Source organism: Suillus fuscotomentosus (assembly GCF_016647785.1).
Source record: "Suillus fuscotomentosus strain FC203 chromosome Unknown F5891scaffold_103, whole genome shotgun sequence".
In the NCBI taxonomy this organism is placed as follows: domain Eukaryota; kingdom Fungi; phylum Basidiomycota; class Agaricomycetes; order Boletales; family Suillaceae; genus Suillus; species Suillus fuscotomentosus.
This window is the reverse complement of record NW_024539615.1, coordinates 16,308-28,241: the sequence shown is the minus strand read 5'-3', so window position 1 is coordinate 28,241 and position 11,934 is coordinate 16,308. Positions and strand designations below refer to the sequence as shown.

At 49.2% G+C, this 11,934-nt stretch overlaps 3 protein-coding genes across 3 annotated transcripts; 1 reads left to right on the top strand and 2 right to left on the bottom strand.

The window, feature by feature from the left end:
• Positions 1 to 4,068: 4,068 nt before the first annotated feature.
• On the bottom strand, positions 4,069 to 5,040 carry F5891DRAFT_1153369 (uncharacterized protein; the record flags this gene model as incomplete). Its single annotated transcript, XM_041365185.1, has 1 exon — positions 4,069 to 5,040. The coding sequence occupies one exon, from the start codon at positions 5,038 to 5,040 to the stop codon at positions 4,069 to 4,071; it is 972 nt and encodes a 323-aa protein (XP_041218832.1).
• Positions 5,041 to 6,677: 1,637 nt separating this feature from the next.
• F5891DRAFT_963255 (carbohydrate esterase family 16 protein) lies at positions 6,678 to 8,103 on the bottom strand (the record flags this gene model as incomplete). Its single annotated transcript, XM_041375981.1, has 10 exons — positions 6,678 to 6,741; positions 6,797 to 6,835; positions 6,885 to 7,234; positions 7,289 to 7,345; positions 7,409 to 7,426; positions 7,483 to 7,597; positions 7,645 to 7,715; positions 7,770 to 7,798; positions 7,848 to 7,884; positions 7,939 to 8,103. 10 exons carry the CDS (start codon positions 8,101 to 8,103, stop codon positions 6,678 to 6,680), a joined length of 945 nt encoding a protein of 314 aa, XP_041218831.1.
• A 1,107-nt stretch (positions 8,104 to 9,210) lies between these two features.
• Positions 9,211 to 11,427, top strand: F5891DRAFT_1196582 (WD40-repeat-containing domain protein; the record flags this gene model as incomplete). The annotated part of the gene is made up of 5 exons (XM_041368328.1): positions 9,211 to 10,173; positions 10,246 to 10,314; positions 10,373 to 10,552; positions 10,608 to 10,852; positions 11,151 to 11,427. 5 exons carry the CDS (start codon positions 9,211 to 9,213, stop codon positions 11,425 to 11,427), a joined length of 1,734 nt encoding a protein of 577 aa, XP_041218830.1.
• Between the last annotated feature and the right edge of the window lie 507 nt (positions 11,428 to 11,934).

Below are 11,934 nucleotides of genomic sequence, written 5' to 3'. Positions count from 1 at the left end.
CAAGAACGAGGCGATGGTTATTGACTGTTTGGGCGAAAGCCCGCAGGGCTTTTCCGGACTGAAACAGGGACCGAAACTAGGTATCAATGGTGAGCTGTGTTCCTGAAAAGTAGGAGGACTACGACGCATGCAGCGAAGCTTGATGCCCCGGGAGAGAAAAAGGAGTTGGTACTCACGTCGAGATGTGGCTTCAGCGTACTGGTGGCATGGTGTAACGCGTGAAGGGTTCCAACGCGGGCGAGGATTGTATATAAGGTGCTATGACCTTTGCGTGATCTCGGAGGTACAAGGTGAAAGCCTCGCTTGACCACCTTCCCATCGTTTTAACGACATCGAACGGCACACCACGCAGGAGGTACTCCAGGGTTCCTCCGATACGTAAGCCATGACCTTTGAGGTCAGAAAGACCTGCTGCCGACGCGGCTAGGGTCATTCTCTTCGTGAATTCTGTTTTCGAGAGAGGGCGCAGGCCCTTCTCGTGTTTCCATGCAAATAAATGTGCCCCGGACTCGGCCGTGTTGATTCTAATGTGGTTCTCCATGGCCGCTTTGGGGTCTGTTGGACCGTTTTGAGCGGCCCAATATGCTTCCTCGCCCACTACTGGGGACGATTTTGTGCTAGGAAGGGAGAATTTGGTGATTGGCAGGCCGTCGCGGTTAGTCGTTTCTATCATTCCGGCCCTTGATATATGTTTTTTCGGATCAAAACCTTTGACCGTTCTGACAGTGAACTCTCCTAATCTTGCTATACAGTAGAAAGTTGTGGTCATACAAGCAAAAACCGCTGCGTCAAGTGGTTCGTTTAAGTTTAGGTGTTCGCGGATAGAGGAAAGGAAGTCTGGGGTGATGGGTTGCCTCTTGGGTCGTTTGGAGGATGAAGGAGCGAGCGCGGTAGCACCGTCCAGCGTTGCTTTGAGTTCGCCTGGTCTTACCAGCCAAAGTCTGCCATGAAGCAAATGCCACGCCTTGATTCCGGCTGCGTAGTTTGCCAACGCTGAACTGGAGTATGCACCTGCACAACTGGATAAGAATTTGAGGAGGAGACTGGAACTGACTGGACAACGTTTGGTTTCTTCTATGTTGTTGAGGTCGCAGTAGACATGGAATACTAATAATCCTGCTCCATAGGTCTCCTTCGTAGATTGGGCCCAAGCGGAGCCCATTACTTCCAGGATTCGGTTCAATTGCTCGTCTGATACTTCGTGAGTGTTGGGGTCTCCTGCTGAAGACGCTAACTGTCTGGTGCTGCTTCCCGCAGGGACCCAGAGTCTTAAATGTTCGCGCACCAGGCAATGAGGTCAGAGGTTGGATGGACGAGGGGTGAGGTTCGGTTTGTAGTTCTGGGGGTTGGTTATGGATGCTGCGGGTGACTCTGGTAAGGGTGCTCCAAAACGGTTGCGATTCATGTAGTCACTCGTCTCTGATCGCACGGCTGATGAGGTCTTCTTCTTCGGCCTGATAGATCTTGTTTCGCTCTGCTGCCTGTTGTCTGAGGAGGGCACGATTGATGAGCTTAGCTGCGGGAACAGAGTACTTCCCGTCTCGCAACATTCGTAGCTCGATGGGGGAGAGTGGTAGAGTTGCGTCGATGATGAACTGGTTAAGTTCGACGGGAAAGTTGATGGGAGGGAGAAGAAGGTGGGTGGGTCCGAGTATGCCCCTGGATGGGCCATCTGCGGGATTGAACTCACTTGGGACGTAGGCTGTTGTAATGTCGAGACGGTTGGGTAGATGGTGAAGGAAGTCGTGGATCCTCCGAAAAACTCCGTTGACCGCTTTGTTGCGGTGTCTGTGCTTCCACCAACCTTCCACGACCCCGGTGTTGTCCCCGTGGACGAGAACATTGTTGCTAGTGTGTGGGAGAGAGGCGAGGGCATAAATAAGCAGCTCAAATCCGATGGCTTCGGCCCAACCGATTTCTCTTTCTCCATTGAGAGTCTTCCAACCTGGTATTAACCTCCAAGCTCTCCAGCGTTCTCCTATAACGATACCTATTCCGATGCCTGAGCTCGTGTCCGAGAAAGCGAGAGGATTTTGGAGTCTGTTAGTTGGATAGATGTCCCGTGCTACTCCTCCTGATTGAAGAAGATCCGACCACCAGTCTAAGTCTTCGCTTACGGTTTTTCCCGCTCTGTGGGGCAGAAACGGCTTAGCTCCATTGGTCGATAGCATGTCCTCGAGGCTCATGAGGTAAGCTCGTCCCCGAGGTGCCGCCGAACATGCGTGCAGTAGTTTACCGTACAATTCTTGTACGTCTTGTAGCACATGCACGTGCCTCTTCCTCCATTTGTGGATGGCCGCGAGGTACTTGTCCACCTTTGCAGGACTTAAGGCTACTACCATCCGCTTCAAATCCCACGTGAAACCTATATAAATGGTCGAGGTACTGAAGAATTGGTCTTTCAGGCGCTCCCAAATGATACCTAGGAAGTCGGATAAATCGTCTAAGTCTTGAAAACAGAAGGTGAATAAGGCGTCGTGAGTCGAACGGAGTGAGCGTTGCGATAAATCTACTAATGGTGATGAGCGGTCTTCGCTAGACTCCTCCATCCGACCTTTGATCGGGCAGAATCCGCCGAACCATAGCCTACTGCCTGACTGCCTTAAGCCGGCTTCAGCGAATTCTTTGTACCATGATGCCCTGCTGTCGTTGTAGCTTTCAAGGTACTCGCGCCTTATTCTGAGAAATATGTGGTCATCGACCCATTTATCCAGTGGTCCGATTCCACAATGTCGAAATATTTCGGTTCCGGCGTCAGCTACATGTCCGTAAATTCCTGCTGACGGAGTAGCGCCGAAAGCCGTGCAGGTATCTACACAAAACTGAGTGTCCGAGATCCGGATTACGCCCGCTGGCCATTGCGAAGGATGAAGTGGGACTGTTCGATAAGCCTCCGCTATGTCTCGGGTCGCGGCTTCGGAACCTGGAGGGAGAGTGGATATTAAATGGTATATTATGGAAAACTTTCCCCAAGTTGTTGGGAAGTTGTCCGCGTCTATGCATGAATTGATCGACGGATTAGGGAAGCACATACTCAGAGAATGCGGGAAAGAGAAGTTCTGAATGATCCAGAATTTGCCTGGTTTTCTGGGCTTCGGGATGATAGCTAGAGGGGATGATTGGAAAGGCCCGATTAGACGTTCTAACATGTTTGCTTCGAAGGGGCCGACATATCTCCCTTTGTCTATCTCTTTTTGGATGATGGAATGAAATTCGGCTTCGAATTCGACAATTGAGGCTTTATTAGGAGGGGTTTGTACACAAGTGACAGGGGGGAAATCTATTTTGAAACCGATACGCAGACCTTCAGGTATCTTAACAAAACGTTCGTAGAGTCTGAGATCCTCAAGCTCGCACGTCCAAGCCTCTAATTTATACGGCGTTAGCGGGTTCTGCCTTCTGTGCTCGAGCACATCTCTGGGCGCCGTGGGAAGAGGCTCCACATCCCGAGCAGATGTGTCGAGCGTTGTGTCTAGGCACTGTGCAGCCTTCTTCGCGCTGCCAAGCGGTGCAGAGTTGCTTTCCGTCCTTTGTCCACAGGCCTTTGCGGATACGTTCCGTGAACGTCTCGTGTTGCTTGTCCCATGTGTGAGTGGCCATGCACTCAATGGTTTTGTGCGGGTTGCGTCCCAAGCATACTGCACAGCATGGGAGGGGCCCGGAGGTAAGAGGAGCACGATCTGTGCGCACCTTTTTGTAACTGCCCATTGGTTCTTCGTAGGGAGGCTGCGAGCGCTTCTGGGACGCGTGTCCTTGCTGCGCTGATGCTGGTTGTTGCTGGCGCGGGGGTTCTGCTCCCTTGGCTGAATAAGCTGCTGCTGCCTGCTAGATGATTGTGGATGTGGATGTACCACGACGCGCGATGCGAGAAAAGAGTGGGAGAAAATTCAAGCCAAGAATGAGAAGTTTGGTTGTGATAACTGCAAATTTTGAACGAAGTGATTTCGTTTTCGGCACGTGATTGGCCATAGCCCAAAAAGGTTGTGATAACCAAGGCGTCGTCATGCGTGATGCATGAGTAGAGGGGGGTTTTTTGTCGGCGCGCGATTGGCCGACAATTGAAAGTTTTTAAAATGACAAGAAGGGGTAGACAAAAGGAGGGAAAGACGGTGCGAAGGCACAAGGGTATGATGAGCGCTCGAGTTTTACGAGAGACCTCAGGCTGGAATGACTGACCTGTACTGCGAATGCTGTTTCCTTGTCTCTCTTCTCATTGAATAATTCTTCTCTCGCTTCGAACAACAGATCTTGGTTGATTTCTTCCAAACTCCAACCTTGCGCCGTTCCTACTGTAAGGTGCCAGCGACGTCGTTGTTGCGACTGGTACAGTAACAGAGCTTTCTGTTTGAGTACGTCGGGTGCGTGGCGCCAGCGGTGAGCTTGAAGAGCCATCCAGAATTGGATATGCATGCTGACTCTGTCATCGGGCCAGTCGTGTACCTTCATGAAAGAGATGATGCGCGGGGCCACTTCATTGAACTCTTCCCATGTGAGGTTTTCGTCTTTAGTAACGGGGGCTGCCTTGGGATCTTTGACCGCTGCGGCGGGCACCCAAGAGTGTACTCCATCCGCTGCTGGGAGCATTACTAATGCATCGGGCTCCGCAATCAAGGTTGCGACCTTGGCCTCGTCTAGGCCTTTGTTGGTGAAGTAGTGCAACTCGCAGTAATCTCCTGCTTTTAGTCTCCTGGTCGCGTATTGCGCTGGGAGTATAGTAGGGTCGGAAGGTACCTTTCCGCGCTTGATAGGCGCGTACTTGTTCTTATTTTTCTTCCTGTCTTCTAAACGAGTTGCTTCTTCTTCGTCTTTGAGGTCTTGCAGCCTCTGGGCTTCGTCTTCTTCGGCTCGTTGACGAGCCTCTTCTAAGAGTACTTGCCTAGCTGTCCAGCGTACCTTCTCAGCGTTATTGTTAAAATTCCATAACGCTGTCAAGGATCGAGTGGCCTGCTGCTCGGTTAAACCTTCGTCTATTAGTTGTTGTCGTTCTCCTTGGAACTCTGGTAGCGTGTAGTCTGGTCTAATTGCATTGTTAGGGTCCATACTGGCTATGTAGAGCTTTGGAAAGAAGCAAAAAGACTTAGAAACTAGACGTTGGACTGAGACTGATAGACGACTGCGAGGTGGTGAGAAGCAAGAAGCTTTCTGCGCCACCTCGCTAAATTTGCGCGTAGAAAACCAACTTTCTCGTCTCATACGTACCGGTTGCCGGATCGGGGTTCATATTCATAAAATTGACATTGTGACATAGTGTGACATCTACGCCAACCCGCTCATGGGAAATTTTGCAACTCTACTATTTCTAACATCTTGCGTCGGCATCCCTCTGGCAGCATCTTTTAAATACCTTTTGTTCTTCTGTCAACTAGAGCTTTCCTATGACACACGTAGCTATAATTCCATGTAATTATTTTGTCTCAATGTGGGGTAGTTATTGAGATATGAAAATGAGGTCTTCAGATTTTGCAACTCTGGCCCAACGATAGTACTATCCGTCCTAAAGCCGGTGAACCTCCCTTCCCACGCGGCGTCATCCTTAGCTTTCTGGATGAAGATTGTTTTATCATAAGCCGGACGGCCTCTGCGATATTATTCAGTGACTGATACTAATCCATACCTCGCAATGGACAGTGGGTAGAAGCTGTGTGCATCAGAGATTCATATATTTTTGAGGTTTTCACTGATGTAGATCTGAATGCGACTCACCATTCCCGCTCCTTTATTTTTCTCCGGTCTCTGTATTCCAAATGATGCCATGGTTATGGTGTACTTCTCTGTTCCTGCTGCTAATTTTATCTCATCTAGGGCGTACGACACCATATTTTCCCAGCTGTCAGTGACTCTGAGTGGCCTAAGGACTCTGGATTTTTCTCGTCTTTCTCCTCCGTACGCATACCGTTTCGTCCCATGGTGCACGTGCAAATGTCTCGCTGTCTGGTACAAATACAACATCCCGAACCACATCCTCACGGTCCTTACACGGGACAGACTCTTGAACTTCCCAGATCAAGATTTTTCCATTCCCTCCTCCACTCACAACAACCCAACACCCTTATGAGGACGCCGCACCCGTTTAGACAGTGTCATTGTGACCCAACAAGGGCCCCACTTATTTCCAACTTGTCCAGATCCCACACCTGGAGATGCCTGTCGACCGAGCCAGTTGAAGAGGATACGGGTGTCGAGGATGGAAGCTCGTTCATCAATTCTCTATGACCCTTGAAGCTTGAGCGTCAGTCCGAGTAGTGGTGATCGCCATTCAATATTCAATATTAACCAGCGCGTCTCCAATATGACCATGTCTGGCACTATCAGATTTCAGGATAAGTTTTCACGCGTTGATCATCTAGGTCTATCTATTCGGCTGTGGAACCAGTTCTCTGTTCCTGAAGGCGTCTTCTGCCTGAATGGACTGGTCATCTTTGCAACATGCTCAATTATGTCTTGCGCAACTCTTCAAGCCAGATGATTCTGCTAGATTTTCATTGAAACATCTGACCACCGCGCGGACGCACGACTTCAAAATTAGCCAGTCCACGTCTTCGCTCCAGTCGACAGTGAACTTGGGTCATTTACAAATTCCACCAACTCTTGACTGTTTTGAGAATAGCTGAGATCACACACTCTACCGTCTACGGCTCCACCGAACGTTGTATAAAAGTGGTAACGGGACTTTAGGTTTAGGTGGCGATCTGCGTGGCAGGATGACCACTAAGGGCAGTGGAGATCGCCTTTGCTAAAATGCTAGATAGAAATAGTGTCATCAGGAACAATCAAACATTCAACATCAGGAGCGCACTTGTGAACCGTGAACAGTGGGTGCAGAGCATTAAGCCAGCTGCAAAACAACACCATTAGAATCGCCTAGGACTTTCGAATTGACTTACAAGTACTTCGACACAGGTTCACAACCCTTAACCTGGTAAGTGGTAGTGGGAGTGCCATTTTCGTAAGCTTCGCAGTAACCAGTAACATTTACAAAACCGTAAGTCTGCCAGTTGTCAAGAAGTGTGTTGAAGATGGGCTGAGTGTCCACCACAGTGACGGTGTCAAGGTTTGGGTGCTTGGATTTGAAGGTTCGTACGGATTGCGTGAGTTGCGTATTGTACTCAGCAACGTTAGTGCCCACTTTCGCTGCATTCTTTGAACCCTGCTGGATGTAGAGGGGTGCGCGATTCAGAGGTGGAACAGTGAGGAACAAGAACGATCGAGCGCCCTTTGAGTACAAATCTTCAACCTGATTTAATGATGTCAATAGCATATCGAACGCTCCGGGTACAACCCTGCTTACCTGGGAAAACAGACGGTCCATGAGAGTTCCATAGAATTTGGCTTGAGTGATGTTGGTCTGGGTACAAAGCGATCAGCAACAAATACTATTCCCATCGCGAGTACAATGAGAATAACCTACCCAGCCTTCAGAGTTTCCCTGGATATATAAATTTAACTATTCGAAATTCACGGGATTGTGCGGAATATACTTACAATATCATTTATACCAATCCACACAGCGAACAGACTGTTTGTGCTGTCCCATGCAGCGCCAGCAGGCTTGGATGCTAGGTACTTGTCGAATTGAGCCACCTGATCAACCACAGAGCTGCAGATATCATTCAGACAACGACCGAATAGAAGGACTATACACACAGCACAGTGGGTTGATAAGGTGGAACAAGGGCTGCATCGATTGTTGCACCACTGTACGCCAAGTCGAAGGTCTGGACTTCATATATCAGTATACCAGCCAGATAAGTGCATTATACTACTCTCACCCTCACGGTCTTTTGGTTGTATGTACCGGCTATTGCGGTGTCAGATACAGAGTAGTGCTCCTTTCTCTTGTTACTTACTCAAAAATTGAACCCAGTTCTGACCATCTGATGAAGTCTGAAGATATGAGGTCGGTCCAAGAAACAGTCAAAGCACAGGCCAAATGCTTACATATCCTGGGACTGGTGAGTTGACACCAGCAGAGATGTTGTATCCATCGGTGCTGTATGAGTCTCCAAATACAAACATGTATTCAGTCGCGTTCCACGAAAGGGCTGACGCGAAAGAGCTCGAACAGAGTAAACCAATACTGGCGACGACTAGGCTGCGCGCCATCTCCAGAGAACGCTGGAAGGGATCAAATGGGTGGATTGAACTCACGACCGTCATCATCTTTTATATAATCATGCTACAGAAACCCTGGGTAAGGACTACAGTCCGTAACCTGACAATAGTCCGCATTTCGGACTACATATCGCATGGAAATGGCACTTGAACCTATTTGTGAGATTCGGATAAAGAAATGACCTCTGCCGGGCAAGAACGGTTTCAAATCCAGTGTTTCCCCGAGCGAAGCCACATTGCCTGGGGGATAGGGAATTAATTATGTTGATCCATTAGACGATACCAGTTCGTCAAGTGCTTTGTCACGCGATCTACGTGGATCACTCGTGAAGGCTACCGCAAAGGTCACTATGATCATTTGTCAGTTCTCATGCTGCCATGATAACTCCTTGGCCGTTTGACTAAGCACACACCAGTAACACAATCATTCCGAGTTCTTTTGTGGCAAAGTATAATGCGTTAAGAGGAAGCCATGTCGCAGCACTGTCGTTACGGAGCCAACAAGAACGCCTAGCAAGCGCACACCCGAGGTGTATCATCGGCAAAAAAAATACGTTGCACCTCAGTTAAAATATCATCTACACGATGATCCTATCATATAAGTGTGTTCTTCAGGAAATTCAAATGTTACTGACCATTTATCTGTCTGGATCAACGCGAGATGTCGGGGGCACTTAATCATATAGCAAAAACCGCACGTCCTACTGTGGCAGGGCGACCAATCTCATTCTCTCTTAGCCTGACTCGGAGGTGCTATTACCACAGCCAACCTATATCAAGCGATTGATTCGCGACATTTATGTTGTCACTTATTAGTTCAAGATAAATGTAAGAAGAACCCTTGGGTCAACTGACTCGGGAAATTGTATTACAACAGGCGGCTACGGCGCCTACTGAAGAAAATTGCTGGAAGAAGCGCTGAAGATGATCCGTATGCTGGACACCACGTGTCTACAGCAAAGCCCACATCAGGGTTCAGTGATAGTCAGTATCTTACAGAAGATGCAACTTAACGACTACTCATTATAACGCACTGGCATGTAAGTGATTGCTGCTCCCTCGGTATTTCTGCTAACCGAGACACGGAACAAAGATTGAATGGCGGTCACCACCCACAAATCACCCACAGAAGCGCCCGCCCATCCTGTTGAACCGACACTCAAGGGTCATGAGGAAGTTGTGTACGAAGTAGCTTTCATCCGCGGTACCCGTCTCCTCGTCACTGGCTCAGCCGACAAGAGTCTTCGGGTGTGGGATTTGGACACGGGGAAACAGGTGGGAAAGCCCTTGTTGGGTCACGATGCCGGAGTCTGGGCGGTCTCAGCGTCCCTTGATGGACGTTGGATTGTGAGTGGAGGAGGGAATGGAAGCATTCTGGTCTGGGAAGTTGCGACAAACAAGAGAGAGCTCAAAAGAGTGCCCGTCTCATTTAAGGGCCATGAGAGTCTGGTTCAGGGTATCGCATTTGCAACAGACAGCGAGACATTTGCAAGTGCATCACTGGATGAAACTATATGCGTGTGGAAGAGAGAGACGGGCAAAATACTCCTTGGACCACTCCAAGTAGGCAGCTGGGCAAACTCGGTGTCGTACTCCCCGAATGGGGCAAAACTAGCGGCAGGCACACAGAAGCACATCATTATTTGGAATACAGAAACCGGAGAAGAGCTGCTCAAAATAGAACAGCGGGCATGGCGAGTCGCATTCACTTCAGATGGTCTCTATCTCCGAGTCGTTAGTGGACACTGGAATGACATCCGAATATTAAATGCTACCACTGGAGACATCATCAAGCAGTTTGACGTCCACATCGACAACTTCTTTTACTCACTAGCCATTACTCCCAATGGCACCAAATTCGCAACCATTTCACTCGACAACAAGACGCGGTTCTTTGACATGGACACATTCGAACCCATCGGCAAGCCACTCGAGCACCCTGATACCGTTTCGTGTGTAGTATTTTCCGAGGACAGCCAGCTCATCGCTACTGGCTGTTACGACGGACATGTTCGTACATGGACAGTTCCTTTGAGCGAGTCAGAAAAGGAATTTCAACAGGTGAGCAAATTTTCTCGTTGTATCATGCTTCGCGCTCGTTGTTTTGTACAATCCCTAATTTTAGTCCTGCAGAAACCCATCCCAGACCCACGGCCTCGCCCACAACGCGCTCCAATACCGACCAGTAGATTCTTCGATGATGTAAGTCCATATGATAGAGTAGATTAAATTTGATGCACGTCTCACTATCCTTTGACAGTTTGATCCACATTTTCCGATTGGACGTAACAATCGCGCTGGCACTACGCGCAACGCTGAAGGCTCCAAAATTAAAAGCATGATAGATCGTATCTTTTCTCGCTCCTCCGCTCCCCAGGACCAAACTCCTCGCCCATGCGGGGTCCCCCTTGTGGACGTCTTTGCAACACGAGGCAAATATGTAAGCTTTCCTGACTTTTTGACATCTATTCAGTGACGTTGATATTGTCTCGCAGCGCACCGCTAATGCCCACAGTGGAAAACGGGATAAGTTGTTGCAGCTACAACGTCCTCCTCGCCGGCAAGCCCACGTCGGTGGCTCGCATAGCAGCACGCCACCAACAGCATCCAATGTGGTCAATGAAACTGCGCCAGCAACGTTGCAGACCGGAAGTGCCAATGCTTCTGCCACGACTAACCACCCGTCTCCGTTGGACATTGAACATGCTCCAGACATCGGCTGCTTTGCTGTTCTTGCAAGGTGCTTCCTGTGTCTTTCACGAACTCGACCGATAAGTCCTGCTGCTCCGCGCACCAACTAAGTGGCCTTTCCCTACCGATCATTTTTACTGGAGAAGATATCACCCACGTACTAAGTGAAGATACGTATGTGATTTGATGTTGCTCCCAGAAGACATTGTTCAATATCTGACTAGTATTTCGTCCCCATGGTGTCACATCACGAGCATGATTGACCTAGTGTACCGCAATGACCGGGGCATACAAGAAACATGGTGTAGCGAGTCGTTTTTATTGAAATGCATTGGTTGCCAATGTAGGAACGCTGGCCCTCAGATTGGGGCAGGTACGAAACCTGACTTGAAGGACTTGGTCAGGATCATCTCCGCATTGAACTTCCGTCCTGCGACCAATGACAGGCAGGTGCGACTGAGGGATGAGGACATGGAAACCCCTACGGAGGAACGAGGTTCTTCTGGAGGGTGTTCCCTCCCGACCAAGGTTCTCGTAGAGGTTCTAGATGAGCACCGGGATGCCCGGGGCGAGGAAGTCGATATTATTATGAAGGCGTTCGGGAGCAGTGACACCATTCTGTAGCGCCCCTTCGTAGAACACGTTCGAGGGAATTCAGACGAACAAGGGTGCAAGCAGACGGATGAATCTGTTGCCAAGTACGACCAACTGTTCGAAGAATGACTGTTTCAAATGAGCATTGAAATATTGACACCCCATCCGGAAATTTGACGCGCCGATGACGCCGAGCTTCTTCATGCAAGTTACGTTTGAAGTGTATTCGGTCGCCTGCCAGCAGCTTGTCTCAGCATCATTCGACACAACAGTCAAATCCTGGGATCCATATAATGGAGACCAGATTGGGCAACATTGCACCACTGATTCATGCGACTGGATCCTCTCGCTCGTCGTCTCTTTCAATGGCTCCGAGCCTTCGAATTCATTACTATCGGACGACCAGACTGTGACTGCCATGGAGCGCAAAAACACACCAGCAAATTGAACACGCGCTTGGACGATATTCGTCACTGCTCTCCAAAAAGTTGGACAATGCTCCCGACGTAGGAATCCGTATACAAAGTAAGCCCCAAA